The sequence below is a fragment of the Perca flavescens genome, chromosome 17, assembly GCF_004354835.1.
Source record: "Perca flavescens isolate YP-PL-M2 chromosome 17, PFLA_1.0, whole genome shotgun sequence".
Lineage (NCBI taxonomy): Eukaryota > Metazoa > Chordata > Actinopteri > Perciformes > Percidae > Perca > Perca flavescens.
In genome coordinates this window covers 2,814,817-2,832,667 of record NC_041347.1, presented here as the reverse complement: position 1 = coordinate 2,832,667, position 17,851 = coordinate 2,814,817, and the positions used below count along the sequence as shown (strand labels likewise).

Sequence of the window (17,851 nt, the reverse complement as noted above, 5' to 3'; positions counted from 1 at the left end):
AATTCATTTTAAAAAACTTGAACTCCGCCGGGGACGGGTCGGGTATTCCCTTCCCTCAGGCACCGACGCACGTTCTCACGAGCGCTCCGACTTCCGGCCTGGCTTTTAACACAGGTGAGGAAGTCATAAAAAGAGTGAAGGAAAAGAATCTGCATGGTGATATGGCGTCACGATACAAATACAATTAATAACAGTAATAACAATTATATTTATTATTATTATGTGTGTGTTTTTACGTGTTAAAATGGTTAAAAAAAACAAGATATACGTCACCATCGCCACCATAATAACCCACTCCAATAATAATTAATATATATATTTATATATATAAATATATATATATATATATATATATATATATATATATATAAATAATGATAATAATGAATTGTTTATAATAACTTTAAAAGCATTTTTTTCAATGTATCTATTCTGTACACACACACACACACACACACACACACACACACACACACACACACACACACACACACACACACACACACACACACACCAGTCCAAATAAATGAAATCTAATCAAATAAAGGTTGCTCGTCTAAAAGACAGTAAAACAAGTTGACAGTAGTCACCGAGTACAATGTATCAAAAATCAAGAAAACGATGCAAAAAGTAATACGCATTTGAAGACATTCTTGATGGGTAAGACAAAAATGGTTGCCACGAGTTGTCAAAGGTTGCAGGCGTTTATTGTTACATTCCGATATTTGAAATAGGCCTAGTTTAAATCTAGAAGTATAACGGGCTGACGATTGCATAGATTATTCTCTGAAAAAGAATATCCAATCACTCCCCTTGACTTGATCTCTCTTTCTCTACGCTCCCGTTTAGAGAGAGAGAGAGCGATAGGAAGAGAGGGAGAGAGAGATAGAGAGAGAGAGGAAGAGAGGGAGAAAGAGATACAGAGAGAGGAAAAGAGAGAGAGGGATAGAGAGGGAGAGAGAGAGAAATATTCATATTCATTTGATTATTACCGTTAGTATATTGTTATTATTGTGACTTTGGTTTTGATATGATTATTTATATTGTTGCTGAATTTGTATTTATTTTGCGTGATGCTTTGGCAATATTGGTCTCATTACATTCATGCCTATAAAGCTAATTTAATTGTGTGTGTGAGAGAGAGCGAGAGAGAGAGAGAGAGAGAGAGAGAGAGAGAGAGAGAGAGAGAGAGGTGGGTGGGCTGTTTGGTGAAGGAGGTGATGGTGGAAGGGTGGGGTGACACCCTTTGTAACAAACCTGCCCACTAACAGAGCCCGGGCGCGCGCAGTCAGCCGCTGCTGGGCAGTGATGCTGCGCTCTTCTGATATAAAGAGTTCACTCGGTGCTCGGGCAGGCTGCACTGTGTGGATGCACGGCCAAAAGGCAGCACACCTGACTCTCTCTATCAGCCCGGCTTTCTATATGGCAGAGCAGTTGTGGAAGACTAATAAGCTAATGTTTTTGAAGTGAAAAATGTACTCTTACCATTCAGTTCCCGGAGAAAACACACTGGAAGTGGGCTTTGAAACAGCACACAATATTTTGAATATTATTTGAATCGTTGTTTTTTTTTTCGATGAACCAGGACATAAGCAGGTATTTAATCACCTCCTGATAGGCTACAACAGAATTCTTTTTTATGTTTTTATTTAATTTTTTTTTACATTTCATTTCACAAACATCATATAGGGTAGGTTACTGCATGTGCCATAGGCTGTTTGAAAACTTAATTGATATTCCTATTCCCCTGCAGGATCGCCATCATGGATTGGACACTGGATGTGATTAACCTGACCAATGCCCGCGCCGTGTTACTGGCCTGTGTCACGGTGCTGTTCTCCCTGCACCTGTGGCGCTGGCTCCGGCAGCGGGCGATCCACAGACCGCCCGGCCCGCTCGCCTGGCCGCTCTTCGGGAACGCTCTGCAGATGGGCAACGCGCCGCACCTGTATTTCATGCGAATGGCGAAGAAATACGGCAACGTCTTCCAGATTAAACTGGGCTCTGTGCCCGTGGTGGTCCTAAACGGGGACTCCATTAAAGCAGCACTGGTCAAGCAGGGATACGCTTTCGCCGGCAGACCGGACTTCACTTCCTTCCAGTACGTCGCCGACGGGGACAGCATCGCGTTCGGCACCATGACGGACTGGTGGAAGATGCACCGTAAAGTGGCTCAGTCCACTATCCGGATGTTTTCCGACGGGAACCCGCACACCAAAAAGACTTTTGAGCACCACCTCCTGTGCGAGAACAAAGGGCTGTTGCAGCTGTTCGTGGAGAAAACCAAAGAGCAGATATACTTCCAGCCCATGACTTATCTCGTGGTGTCCCAAGCCAACATCATGAGCGCGGTGTGCTTCGGGAAAATGTACTCCTATGAGGACGAGGAGTTCCTGCAGGTGGTGGGCAGGAATGACCAGTTCACCAAGACCGTGGGGGCGGGCAGCCTGGTGGACGTGATGCCCTGGCTCCAGTACTTCCCCAACCCCATCAAAACCGTGTTTGAAAACTTCAAGAAGCTCAACCGGGAGTTCAGTGAATTTATTGGGGAAAAAGTGAACGAGCACAGGAAAACAATCCAGTCAAGCATCGTCCGAGACATGACGGATGCTTTCATAGTGGCGCTGGACCAACTGAGAGACACAGCAGGGCTTTCCTTAGGGAAAGACTACGTGACCCCCGCCATGGGGGATATATTTGGAGCCAGTCAAGACACACTTTCAACTGCACTGCAGTGGATCATCATCCTACTTGTCAAGTAAGCAGCCTTTCCTATCATTTCACTGACCGGTTTAGATGCAGGCTACAAATAGACTTAATCAGAGTTGGTCCTCATGTTGCTGCTAAAGCTGTTTTGTAAGGTTAAAACTAACGATTAATTTGCATAGTTGATTAGGCTACTCTGTCGATTATTTTCTTGATAATTGTTTGGTCTATAAAATGATGACAAAGGTCGATCTATGTGGATTAGCCGGACTTTTTCTCCAAACAGGCCCGGTGGTGGTTTAGATGGACTACCCTTTCCTGAGGTCCTAGAGCTATGGGAGTTAGATTAAAACACTCAAAAAAAATTGAAAAAAAATTCAGGTCACTTTAGACTTCAGATACACCCTTCAGAGCGTGATACACACCACCTTAAAACTATTGTGGTTTATAGAGACAGTTCTCCTTTTGAAAAATATGTGATTTATAAGGTCCAAACAAACATTATTGGGACTTTAAAGGGACAATAGCGTCACTTAAATAACTTGGCCTCATTAACATAAATACACATTAACCTGACACCACCAAGCGTTAATGGGACTTAATTATTATTTTATTGTACAACTCAAATATCACCATTGTTAATTGGTGACACTGACTAACAGCCAGATAGGAGCCTGTAACAGCTTAACAATAGATTGTCACACAACACAAGTGTCATGACAATAACTGATTTTAGCTTTTTTGCTCAAATCTCATTCTTACCCAACTTCAAAAGACCCATGGTTGATCATAACAAAAATAAATTAATAAGATGTAAAAATAAATAAAATAAGTGCTGGTTTACAGTTTGTTGTTATGATGGCCTCTTTGTATAATTCAACCTTATATTTTTGTACTGAACCTTTAAAATGGCATTATTACAACCTATAACAGGCTGATAACTTGTAACACAAGAGCCACACTTTTTAAAACATTAACACATACAGAAAAACACTACCACAACTGTCAGTGTTTTTAAATCTTTTCTTTTTGTGACTGCCTCTTTGCAGTTATTCCTCTATTTCTAACAAAGTCCCTTATATTTTGCACTGTTCTTTGTGCCAACACGGGATCTTCCACCAGTTTGCAGTGACTGCATTCAGTTTTGGTGGCCAGTTTCCCCCTGCTTATATGATCTTTGAAGTGTCGCATTACTGCAGCGACCTCAGCCTTAGACCACACTTTCTTTGCCACTCTTCTGGATCCATGTTCTTTATCAGCATAATTCCCTGGAAGATAGGCAAACAAGAAAAAAGATATATCACAAACAAAATGTGTTTTTTTTTCTTAATAATTCACTTTGGATATCAGTTAACTGCTCACTTGATGTGATTTCACCAACTTTACTAGCCCACATTAGAGTGTGGACAATATGGCGTGTATTAAAGTCATCAGCATTAAAACATTTTTAGAATGTCTTTGCTGTTCATCGGTTTAAGTGGCTAAACCTTTTGATATATGAATTAATTTAAGTACAGTTAGTAATACTACAATTAGTAACATGTCTTAAGTTATTTTGGCATTGTACAACACACCGTATTTTAAATGAAACAAAGACTAGGGGTTTAAGGTCTGATTCTCAGTATAAATCTGATTTCATAGGGTTAGCTAAATAGTGTAGGAACTTGGTCTGAAAGTTTAGTCTTGATATTGAAACCTAACACATAAAGTACGTAACAATCAGCCTAATACTACTTTTAACCTCTTAGTCTTCCAGATTTTGTGACTCATTAATTTTGAGTCTTTTAACCAATTTGCCAAAAAGAGAATTAATAGAACATACTCATGGGCATCAAGAGAACATATGAAGAGAAGGAGGTAACTTTACTTTTATCTCAAATTCACTATACATTTTCTGATTATAAATTAAGTGTATTTGCTCCCTTGCAGACAAGATGTTTTGTACAAATGCAGTACAATTAAATTTAGGGCTATTTATTTATATCCCTTTCTTTAAGATTACTCTTGCATTTTGATAGTTGAAAACTTCAGACAGGAAACATCACAGAGATGTGCATAAATATCCTTAGGGCGGTTACACACTGCAGGCGTGGCGTGAGCGGGCGTTTCTGTTGCATGTCAGCTGCGTGGATTTTGTCTGTCTTTCCCCACCAGGAAGGTGTCTGACCCCATTGATAAAATGAAATACCATGTTAAACATAAATATTGATACTGATTTGATTAAAGCAAAGACAACGTCGGCAATATTGAAGGCAAAATAGGCTACAGAATATTTCGTTTAGTATTGACAGGTGCAATACTAGAAAATTGATTAAAAACATTTTACATTCATATAGGCCTAGGCCTATCTGCATTTATATCAAAACCTAGAGGCTTTCAAACATCAACATGTCATTTGTTAATATGGATTTGTGTCTAAATGACATATAAACATCTTTTCCTATTCTATTTTGCCTGGAAACGCTTCCAACACGCTCGCGTGTCGCGCGAAAAATAGGCGTTGGTTCTATTTCTAGCATGCACACATCTCAGGCGGCGTCTCGAGCCGCGCCTGAGACGCGCGTCTCACGCAGGCAGTGTGTAAGCTCTAACCTGTTACCATGGGAGCTGAAATATAAACGGACACGCCACGCGGCTGACACGCTCGCGTGGCGTCCAGTGTGTAACCGGCCTTAGATGGAATCCAACTGTGGATGGTGCAGTTTTGTGGCATGTGTAGAATACACTGCAAAGTAATTTATGTAATAGTTATTATTTTTATTATTATTTAATTATAAATTATACTTAATTTTATTCTTTTTAAAATGGTATGACTTTTTATTTAGGTCTTTCTTCCTTTCATACCTGGCCTAAAAAGGATGTATCTTATTCAAAGCACATTAAGGTGCTTCACAATTCACCATGGTGCCCATGCCTTCGCTCTCCTGACACTGATGTAACTTTGTTTATTTTGTTATTGTGCATCTTACACACACAGCTTGTGTGTGACAGTAAGATACAGCAGGGAAGAACTTCTGGACATTGGCAATGTTCAACACAAGCTTACAACACTGCCTCTTGAACTTTAACTTTCTCCTACGCCTGAACCAAGCCAACTCCAGCCGGCAGGACACAGCAACACCGGTGCGCCCCACGGGGACGAGGCAAGAGAGGTGGGCTACATGCTAGGCTGAGCTACAGGACCATACTAGCTAATGTCCGTTCTCTTGACAAATAAGCTGAGAACTAGGACTACAACTCAGCGTGAGATAAGGGAATGTTGTGCTCTTATTCTCACTGAGATCTGGCTCTCTGACAGCACGCCAAACTCGAAGAATACCAGGGGAGGCGGCATGTGTACATTAACAACTGATGGTGTGGGAATGTTCAGATTGTTGAAAAGCACGGTTCATCGGACATTGAACTTTTAATGCTAAAGTGCAGGCCCTTCTCTTTATCTTTATCTCCCAAGCGAGTTCAGCGCTGTGCCTCTGCTCGATGGGGATGCTACAGGACCTCATCAGCAAGCTGGAGACTGCACACCCAGATGCTGTCCTTCATCGTGGCTGGTGATTTTAACTACTACAACCTCAGGGAGCGTCCTACCAAAGTACCATCAACAGATGAGCTTTCCTTTGAGGGAGTAGAATACTCTTGACCAAGTGTACAGCAACGTGAAGAACGCCTACAAGGCTGTGCCTCACCTGCACTTTGGACTATCAGTCCACATCTCAGTGTTCCTCTACCCAGCCTACAGGCAACTCCTCAAACGAATGAAGGATCTGAACTAGTGCTTCAGGACTGCTTTAACAGTACAGACCGTGGTGGGTTTAAAACTCCTGCTCTGAGAGGGGACTGTACTGTGGACCTAAAGGAATATGCTGCAGCTGTAACTGGCTACATTTGCAGAAAATTATCCCCACTAAACGTTGCAAGACCTACCCCAACGACAAACCCTGGATTAACTGAAGTGTGGTCCATGCTATGTGCGCTCTGCTGCATGTGTCTCGGGTGACACGGAGGACTAGAAAAAGGCCAGATATGACCTGCGTAGATCAATCAAACAGGCCAATAGACAATACAGACTGAAGCTGGAGGGATATTACACCACTGCTGATCCCGGGAGCATGTGGCAAGGTCTGCAACACATCACAAACTGCAAACAGAAAACAAACCGCTCACTTCGAAGCCCTCAACACCAGCTGAAAGGGAGGGACTATGGCCAACAAGGGCATACTGGACACACCACTCTGTGTCACTGTGTCACCACTCGGTCCCCACCAGCTTCAAGTCCACCACCATCGTGCCCGTCACAAAGGACACTGTGACTTGTCTGAATGACTATCGGCACCTTAATTGTAACTGTGTGGCACAGAGCACCTTATTCAACTCAGGTTTCTTTTTTTCTTTTAATTCCAACTTAGGTTTATTGTACACTGGAAGTTATATTTAAATTTTATATTTTATTCTATTTGTGTTGTGCATTTGTCTTATTATTGAACTGTTCTGTTAAGGGAGTTGGGTAAAGTAAGAATTCGTATGGTATAAACCACTGTGTTGTGACAATAAACCTCTTGAATCTGAATCTTACCTTCAGAGGGAGGTACACTCTCATTTACTGTGGACGACACAAAGGACACTGATCCTGTTGAACACAAAATTTAACAAAAGTTACCTTTGTCCCAGGAAAAAATACATTTTATCAGCAGTGACTGTGAAGTGAGTTAACATACCAAAGCCTCCAATGTCATGGTCTTGCTCTGTGGTTGTAGAGTCAAAATCCACAGGCTCCACAGTTCCAAACTCTGATGCTGTGACTTCTGTGTTGCCGTTATCAGAATCGCTCCCACTATCTTCAGCGTCACTTAACGCAATCTCATCTGGAAAATGGCATTAGTAAAACTCACATAAATAGCTGGACATACGTGGTTGAAATAGCCACATCAAATAAAAAGACCTAGGGAAAAGATAGTAGGCCTGTGGTTTTGTACTTGCCACTTTTTGCAAAGTAACTATTTTTACTTGAGTAGTTTTGAGCTATTATACCTGTGTTTATGTTTAATGTGGTCCATGAGCACATAAGATAGAACAATCCATGTACAAATGATTACACAATATGATATTATGTTAATATTTAACGTAATTCGACTGCACCTCCACAAACATAAGTTTGAATTACTGTCCAGCCATACTGTATTTTTATGCTTATATTTCTGAATAGTAGTCCTCAACTCATATTTGGACATGAAAGGTGTTTTTTTTTCTTTGAAAAGGATGTTGACTACGCCAAGTCTAGAGGTTTATAAATTAACATATCAAGGAAAAAACAAACACTCAGATAATATCTACAAGGGCTAATTTCTATACAAACCTTCAATTTCAATATCATCCAGTGACTTCCCCTGCATGCTGGAAAGGTGTCCTTTCTCCATTGACAAAAGCAGTTTGGAAATCTTAGCCAGTTGTGTTGTGGGAACTGGTAATCTGTAGAAGTCGCGGTGAACACGGATGTCGTGACCCAGGAAATCTGCAACCTGATCAAGTTCATTGTTTTTAAATTAAGGACTTGTGAGAGTGTGGCAACATGTTTCCTGAGTTGTGTTGACCTGAGGTACTCCGGGTGCTTTGCTCCACACTGGTTTGCATGAACACGCAAACAGTCCTGTCCTCTGTAGTGGCTCATTGACGTTGGTCTTGCAAACAGGAAGACATTTGTGGCACAAACGCCACATTCAGTTCTTCTACTGGCAAGTAGTGACAAAGCATCCACCACCCTTGGTGTGAGCAGAACTGCAACCTTTCTGCCCCTTTTCCCCAGGATTTCAATTCGGCTGAAATAGTTGCAGAGCTTCTGTTCAGTCTTAGACAACCCCATGGCAACATCTTCATGGAGCTTTGTGTTGTCCCTTTCATGAAAACTTTTGAGGCGCATTTTTGAAACTTCCCCAGCACGTCTTCGATTGAACACAATGATTTGTGCAAGTGTGAGTTTTGCAAGTTGAGCATAGTTCTGAGTGGTGGCCTCTTCCTTCAAGCTGCAGAAGGCACTTTCTGCAGATTTCTCAAGGTACTGATGAAGGATCTGAACATCTTCAGTGAAGGGCAATGTTGATGGTTTGTTGTATTTTGCATCGCTCAGTGTGTTCAGGGCACTGTGAGACACCAACTCAGACCACCTGGAGGTGTACAACTTCTTGAATGTGTCAGTGTACCTGATCAACTCTTCATCTTCTGCCATGAGTGCCCTACAATGAATAATGTCAGCAATTTTCTGCAGTGTATGCCCCAGTTTCAACGCAAGGCTTGGTTTCTGGTACAAGTGTTTTTCTTCATCAAAACCTGAAACTTTCTTTACTGCTTGCACAACTCTCTGGAAGTTAGCAGGTTTAACAGCCTCCTCTAGGTTATGTACTGAGAATTCTGTGCAGGCATAACAACAAACGCCCCACTTCACGGAGCTTCTGTCGAATGTATTCATATTTTGTAGGGTCTTGTCCATGTTTGTTGTAGAGTGACTGGGCAAACTGAATGATAGAGAGGTCATTTCGCACAACTGAGGCCACCTCATCTTGTTTCATGACACTAAGGAGCTTCCACACTCCACTTGAGATCTGCTGACAGAATGTAGACTCCAGAGCTACAGCCAAGCCCAGTACTTTGGTTCTCCCAGGTTGGTCATCCAAATCTTCGTTTTCTGGCTTAAAGGGGCATCTGCGGACATGTCTCCAAAGCTCCTTACGTATGTACATCCCTTGACAATACATACAGTGAATAAACTTTCCTGCCAGTGTTTTAGCTTTTGGCTTTCTCTTCACTTTCAGTGATCCTGTTCCATCTTGCAAAACTGCAGTGTTATGTTTAAAATTTCCCTTATTCCTCATTTTTTCTAATAATATCTTGCGCTCTTTTGAGTCCTCAGGAAGGGAAAATGCATGGACAATTTCAGCATGTGTCTTGTGTGTTTTCAAGTGGCGGGAAATTTTGCTTTGTGGCTTACCACAAACATAACAGTAATTCTTTTTACTCATAATCAGATGTGGTAATTCTTGTTCATGAGTCACAGTTTCTTCCTCTGGCTTTTCCTTTGATGAATTCGCTGAATTAGATGTGTCAGCAGCATTGGGAATCATCTTATTTTTAAGGGGTGGCCAACATTGTGATGTACTGGGCACAACTGGGGTGCCTATGTCTGACCCATAAGATGTTCCAACATCAGGTATTACCGTTTTTTACTTGAATATGTGCAGCTCTTGCCTTACTTGACATTAAGTGTATGCTGGCATCTGAATCATATTCATCATCCTCAGAGTCAGGTATGTATTCCTTGTCAGACATGTCCTCAGCATCATCAGATGATATTTCGTCCAATTGTGGATGTGGAATTTTGTCCTGATCTGACATCCGTTCATCCTCAGAAGCCTCAGAAGACTGCTGTGCCTGAATTGGTGAGAAAGCATATTATTTTACAGGGTGATTGAATGTTATAGACAGTTCAAGTTCAACACTCACTCAGTAGATACTCACCTGTGCTGTGCTGTGCAAGTAATCTCCTGTAATTTGCTTGAGGCAGGATTTATGCCAGACCCTGAACAAACTGTAACACATTTTGAGTAAAATAATGTTAACACTGTAGGTCTATTTAAGTGGTTAGAGCACAACACATGTACACTCTATACTAGGGCTGCACGATTATGGCCAAAACGATAATCACGATTATTTTGATCAATATTGAGATCACGATTAATTATCACGATTATTTGTTTTTAACCAAAACAAATTTTATTGTCACATAGGCTAATTATAACCGCTTTTTTATCCATCCATATTGTGCTACATTCCTCCTTTATTGAAGGATACTGTGAAGGAGTATGCCATTTCAGCTGTTGTGCAACCGCTTTCCACACATGCACGTTTGCCGTGAAAGATACAGGCAACGCAATTTTCTACAATTTTTACATGTCTGCTTTGGGCTCTGATGCTCGAAACCCGTTAATAAATATTGCTGCATGTCATGCTAGTAAACACTAATAACACATTACATGGCAGGTAACGTTAGCCTACTGTTAGCCACAGTAGTAACTGGATTAAACACGGCTAAAATGCTGACAGCTAACGGTGTAGTGTGAATGTATTTCACTGTAGGATTCCAACAGCGGGACTGCCAACAGTCTGCCGCTAAAGCTGTGAGCTAAAAAGAAACAAACTAGCACTATGGTCCTTGCTGTTGTATGAAAAAAAAAAAAAAAACAGATGGGACAAAATGTTGCATTTACTGGTAAACTGGTAAACATCGTGACAGACTTATGATGCCCGATTGCTACCTGTTGTGGAATTTTCCGCACATAACTCTGTCCTCTGTGACTGTCTACATCTAAAATTGAGCTGAGCGGTGCAGGGAAAAACTCTGATTGGCTCACACAGACACGTGATCAGCCAGTCGTTGATGGAGCGCTAGATTGGCTTTGCTAAAACTGTTCTATGAACGGAATGACACATTTTAAATATAACACAATCACGCAAATTTGATCGTGGGAAGCAAAAATCGTGATCGTGATTAAAATTTGATTAATTGTGCAGCCCTACTCTATACTAATTCACTAAATATCTAACCTGTGCATCGATAGCCAAGCCACTTGAAGGAAGATACGGGTCCCACACAATTAACACACTTGTCCAAGGAGGATACTGTTGCGCACACCAGGCGGTGTTTTTGACACTGTTGGCGAAAAAAGTAATTGTAGTATTTATTTATGCCACATAGTTTGGACAGAAAGACATTTCATATTTACATGTCAATATCTAATAACTTTAAATCCAATACCAATGTGATATTTAATTTACTTCATAAATACATACATACATACATACATACATACATACATACATACATACATACATACATACATACATACATACATAACTAATAGGGTGCCTATCCATTACCTGTAACCAAACAACTTACCATTCACATTAAACCAACATACAGATCAAATGCAGGCAGTCCAAGTGTTCTTAAAAACCAAAGCGATGCCTCTGGTGACAGGACCCTCTAAACTTTATGGTCCTCCCAAGTCATATTTGGGTGGGGTTCACCATTTGATACACATACACTAAGATATTATACTGACTGAAGCTTGAAAAAGCATGTTTAGACAATGTCCTTCCATTTCATTGTCCACATAAAGCATGTTCTACTCAACATTGTCCACATAAAGCATGTTCTACTCAGGCGACTGCACACACACACACATACACACACACACACATTGAAATAGGTTGGTAGATTTAACATTTTGCCACAAATAACTTCACTAAGTTGTACATGAGATTTAATTTACCTCTCCAACCTTGGTGAGTGGGCCGAGCTCTGGACTGGTCTGATTTGGGTGGCTGACAGCTGTATGGATGCACTTGCTCTCAGTGGTCAGCTGTAGAAGATGAAACAAAGAGACAAAAGGACAATAAAGAGAAAGTCCTGGGAACGTACTACTAGAGAGGATATTTGACATCTGAATAAAAAAAAGAAGAAGACCTACCTCTTCAGGCTCATCAATTGAGGATGGGGGATTTGTGGCACCACAAATCTTTGGAGCCATTTCGTCATCAAGGGCCTGTAAAAAGGAAAAAAAACAAAAGATATTTTAGACCGTGGACTATGAAAACTATAATCTGATGAACACAGCATTTGATGACTTCATTGTTTTTGTTCTACCAGTCTGTAATGGTCAGTATCATCTTTGCTATGGTGTGCTGGGTAGGTGGTATCGGGACTGGTGGTGCTATCAAACTGGGCAAGCTGGTGAGAATGCCAGCTCTGTGGGAAGGATGGATTTGGACAGTGTGGAGGCAGTGACAGACAGCGGATGAGAGGGACGCTGAAAACTATAAAGGACTACCCCTCTCTTCCTGTGTGTAGAACTGAGGCAGTTCAGGAGCATGTGTAGCCACAGGCTCAGTGAGCCGCATGCCTCAAAGCACTTAGGGGGCTCTTTTGTACCATCAGCCATCAGACTCATACATGTTATTACTATTTTATTGCATTGTATTTTATTGTTATTTATAGCGTATCTTAGTTATCGCAGCTTATTTATAGCATATCCTATATGAAGATATAACTTCTTCATATTTTTAAATTATAGATGGGGAATTTGTGGTTAGCCTCAGTGCCAGGAGCTGACTTGTTGTAGCCCAGTATAACTAATAGGGTGCCTATCCATTACCTGTAACCAAACAACTTACCATTCACGTTAAACCAACATACAGATCAAATGCAGGCAGTCCAAGTGTTCTTAAAAACCAAAGTGATGCCTCTGGTGACAGGACCCTCTAAACTTTATGGTCCTCCCAAGTCATATTTGGGTGGGGTTCACCATTTGATACACATACACTAAGATATTATACTGACTGAAGCTTGAAAAAGCATGTTTAGACAATGTCCTTCCATTTCATTGTCCACATAAAGCATGTTCTACTCAACATTGTCCACATAAAGCATGTTCTACTCAGGCGACTGCACACACATACACACACACACACACACACATTGAAATAGGTTGGTAGATTTAACATTTTGCTACAAATAACTTCACTAAGTTGTACATGAGATTTAATTTACCTCTCCAACCTTGGTGAGTGGGCCGAGCTCTGGACTGGTCTGATTTGGGTGGCTGACAGCTGTATGGATGCACTTGCTCTCAGTGGTCAGCTGTAGAAGATGAAACAAAGAGACAAAAGGACAATAAAGAGAAAGTCCTGGGAACGTACTACTAGAGAGGATATTTGACATCTGAATAAAAAAAAAAGAAGACATACCTCTTCAGGCTCATCAATTGTGGATGGGGGATTTGTGGCACCACAAATCTTTGGAGCCATTTCGTCATCAAGGGCCTGTAAAAAGAAAAAAAAAAAAATATATATATATTATCATAAATATCTTGAAGACAATATGTTCCCTGTGTAGTATTCTGTGAAAAGATATCATGGCTGTATTGCTGAGTGTTTTGTGGAAAACATGTAGTCTCTGAAACAGTTCTCTAGCCACTGAACAGGCCACATGACTACAGTCTGTAGACTATGAAAACTATACTCTGCTGAATACAGTATTTGATTTCTTCGTTTTTTATCAATTGCCAGCCCACTTGCTAGAATGATCGCACTTCTAGAATAAGGGGCTGTAAGCTTTTACATGGAGTGACTTTTTAGTCCTTTTATAGTTCTTAGATTTGCTATGATTCTTTTAAATTACTTTTTCTCATGAATTTTCGTCAGTGCTGTTGAGTGGGTGGCCATCCACTAGATGTACCTAAACACCGTATCAGTCACATTAAACCAACATACAGATCAAATGCAGGCAGTCCAAGTGTTCTTAAAAACCAAAGCGATGCCTCTGGTGACAGGACCCTCTAAACTTTATGGTCCTCCCAAGTCATATTTGGGTGGGGTTCACCGTTTGATACACATACACTAAGATATTATACTGACTGAAGCTTGAACAAGCATGTTTAGACAATGTCCTTCCATTTCATTGTCCACATAAAGCATGTTCTACTCAACATTGTCCACATAAAGCATGTTCTACTCAGGCGACTGCACACACATACACACACACACACACACATTGAAATAGGTTGGTAGATTTAACATTTTGCCACAAATAACTTCACTAAGTTGTACATGAGATTTAATTTACCCTCCAACCTTGGTGAGTGGGGCGAGCTCTGGACTGGTCTGATTTGGGTGGCTGACAGCTGTATGGATGCACTTGCTCTCAGTGGTCAGCTGTAGAAGATGAAACAAAGAGACAAAAGGACAATAAAGAGAAAGTCCTGGGAACGTACTACTAGAGAGGATATTTGACATCTGAATAAAAAAGAAGAAGACCTACCTCTTCAGGCTCATCAATTGAGGATGGGGGATTTGTGGCACCACAAATCTTTGGAGCCATTTTGTCATCAAGGGCCTGTAAAAAGGAAAAAAAAACAAAAGATATTTTAGACCGTGGACTATGAAAACTATAATCTGATGAACACAGCATTTGAGGACTTCATTGTTTTTGTTCTACCAGTCTGTAATGGTCAGTATCATCTTTGCTATGGTGTGCTGGGTAGGTGGTATCGGGACTGGTGGTGCTATCAAACTGGGCAAGCTGGTGAGAATGCCAGCTCTGTGGGAAGGATGGATTTGGACAGTGTGGAGGCAGTGACAGACAGCGGATGAGAGGGACGCTGAAAACTATAAAGGACTACCCCTCTCTTCCTGTGTGTAGAACTGAGGCAGTTCAGGAGCATGTGTAGCCACAGGCTCAGTGAGCCGCATGCCTCAAAGCACTTAGGGGCTCTTTTGTACCATCAGCCATCAGACTCATACATGTTATTACTATTTTATTGCATTTTATTGTTATTTATAGCGTATCTTAGTTATACGCAGCTTATTTATAGCATATCCTATATGAAGATATAACTTCTTCATATTTTTAAATTATAGATGGGGAATTTGTGGTTAGCCTCAGTGCCAGGAGCTGACTTGTTGTAGCCCAGTATAACTAATAGGGTGCCTATCCATTACCTGTAACCAAACAACTTACCATTCACGTTAAACCAACATACAGATCAAATGCAGGCAGTCCAAGTGTTCTTAAAAACCAAAGTGATGCCTCTGGTGACAGGACCCTCTAAACTTTATGGTCCTCCCAAGTCATATTTGGGTGGGGTTCACCATTTGATACACATACACTAAGATATTATACTGACTGAAGCTTGAAAAAGCATGTTTAGACAATGTCCTTCCATTTCATTGTCCACATAAAGCATGTTCTACTCAACATTGTCCACATAAAGCATGTTCTACTCAGGCGACTGCACACACATACACACACACACACACACATTGAAATAGGTTGGTAGATTTAACATTTTTCCACAAATAACTTCACTAAGTTGTACATGAGATTTAATTTACCTCTCCAACCTTGGTGAGTGGGCCGAGCTCTGGACTGGTCTGATTTGGGTGGCTGACAGCTGTATGGATGCACTTGCTCTCAGTGGTCAGCTGTAGAAGATGAAACAAAGAGACAAAAAGGACAATAAAGAGAAAGTCCTGGGAACGTACTACTAGAGAGGATATTTGACATCTGAATAAAAAAAAAAGAAGACATACCTCTTCAGGCTCATCAATTGTGGATGGGGGATTTGTGGCACCACAAATCTTTGGAGCCATTTCGTCATCAAGGGCCTGTAAAAGGAAAAAAAAAAAATATATATATATATTATCATAAATATCTTGAAGACAATATGTTCAGCCACTGAACAGGCCACATGACTACAGTCTGTAGACTATGAAAACTATACTCTGCTGAATACAGTATTTGATTTCAGGGTTTTTTATCAATTGCCAGCCCACTTGCTAGAATGATCGCACTTCTAGAATAAGGGGCTGTAAGCTATTTTACATGGAGTGATTGTTTTTTAGTCCTTTTATAGTTCTTAGATTTGCTATGATTCTTTTAAATTACTTTTCTCATGAATTTTCGTCAGTGCTGTTGAGTGGGTGGCCATCCACTAGATGTACCTAAACACGTATCATTCACATTAAACCAACATACAGATCAAATGCAGGCAGTCCAAGTGTTCTTAAAAACCAAAGCGATGCCTCTGGTGACAGGACCCTCTAAACTTTATGGTCCTCCCAAGTCATATTTGGGTGGGGTTCACCATTTGATACACATACACTAAGATATTATACTGACTGAAGCTTGAACAAGCATGTTTAGACAATGTCCTTCCATTTCATTGTCCACATAAAGCATGTTCTCAACATTGTCATAAAGCATGTTCTACTCGACTGCACACACACACACACACACACACACATTGAAATAGGTTGGTAGATTTAACATTTTGCCACAAATAACTTCACTAAGTTGTACATGAGATTTAATTTACCTCTCCAACCTTGGTGAGTGGGCCGAGCTCTGGACTGGTCTGATTTGGGTGGCTGACAGCTGTATGGATGCACTTGCTCTCAGTGGTCAGCTGTAGAAGATGAAACAAAAGAGACAAAAGGACAATAAAGAGAAAGTCCTGGGGCATTGCTACTAGAGAGGATATTTGACATCTGAATAAAAAAAAGAAGACATACCTCTTCAGGCTCATCAATTGTGGATGGGGGATTTGTGGCACCACAAATCTTTGGAGCCATTTCATCATCAAGGGCCTGTAAAAGGAAAAAAACAAAACATATTTTAGACCGTGGACTATGAAAACTATAATCTGATGAACACAGCATTTGATGACTTCATTGTTTTTATTCTACCAGTCTGTAATGGTCAGTATCATCTTTGCTATGGTGTGCTGGGTAGGTGGTAGGGGGACTGATGGTGCTAACAAACTGCTAACAAAAGCTATAAAAATCATGTTCTACCTGGAGCTAGATGGAAAATGTACAGTATTTTGGTATGTGAAATGTTCTATGGTTAAAAGCATTTCTTATATGAGAACTATCAATTTCAAAATGTCAAATTTGACCACCTTGCATCTCCACGGCCAGTCTGAGTCACCATAATTATAGGTGATCTCCTCTCCTGGACTTATGTCTCGAACTGCAAACAAACAGAGATGGGGCTTCCTTGTACAGTGAGGTACTTTCATCTTGGCATTAGGGGTTCATATAGTCGTCATTTACAAGTCTGCCAAGTGACCCATTCTCTGTTGCTGCATCAACACTACAAAAACACAAGTAATATTTTCAAAACAATCCGTTTTTTTACTAATGCAATGTAAATGAACCTAATGTGAGAAAAGAGAAAAGAGTCATATAATTCTGATAAAGATTAATCAGTGACATATATACGTACCACCACAGTTTTCCATTAAAAATGGAACTCGAACATAAACACTTTGAGGAGGTCATGGTAAATGCTCCGTCTCCTCTCACATTCTTGCTTGCTTATTAGATCACCTCTGTATTCCAATAGAAAGTCTCCCTTTTCAAATGGAACAGAGGTGAAGATGCCACAACCCTAATTCATCAAAGACAAAACAACAAATAAGTGGCAAAAGTGATATGTATTAAAGTTGAATCATGATTAAACAGTCAGAAGATTCAACTTACCTTTTACAACATTGATGTACTTGATGTCAAGTCCCACTTTGTCACTTTCAGCAGTAAC

The 17,851-nt window shown here is 40.7% G+C and overlaps 1 protein-coding gene across 1 annotated transcript in view; it reads left to right on the top strand.

The window, feature by feature from the left end:
• The first annotated feature begins 1,303 nt into the window (after positions 1 to 1,303).
• The window catches only part of cyp1b1 (cytochrome P450, family 1, subfamily B, polypeptide 1), a 28,794-nt gene continuing 12,246 nt past the window's right edge, over positions 1,304 to 17,851 (top strand). Inside the window, exons 1-2 of the mRNA XM_028603298.1 lie at positions 1,304 to 1,596; positions 1,754 to 2,758. Of these exons, the coding sequence (XP_028459099.1) occupies positions 1,577 to 1,596; positions 1,754 to 2,758 (1,025 nt within the window). The 5' untranslated portion in view covers positions 1,304 to 1,576. The remainder of the gene's footprint in view (positions 1,597 to 1,753; positions 2,759 to 17,851) is intronic.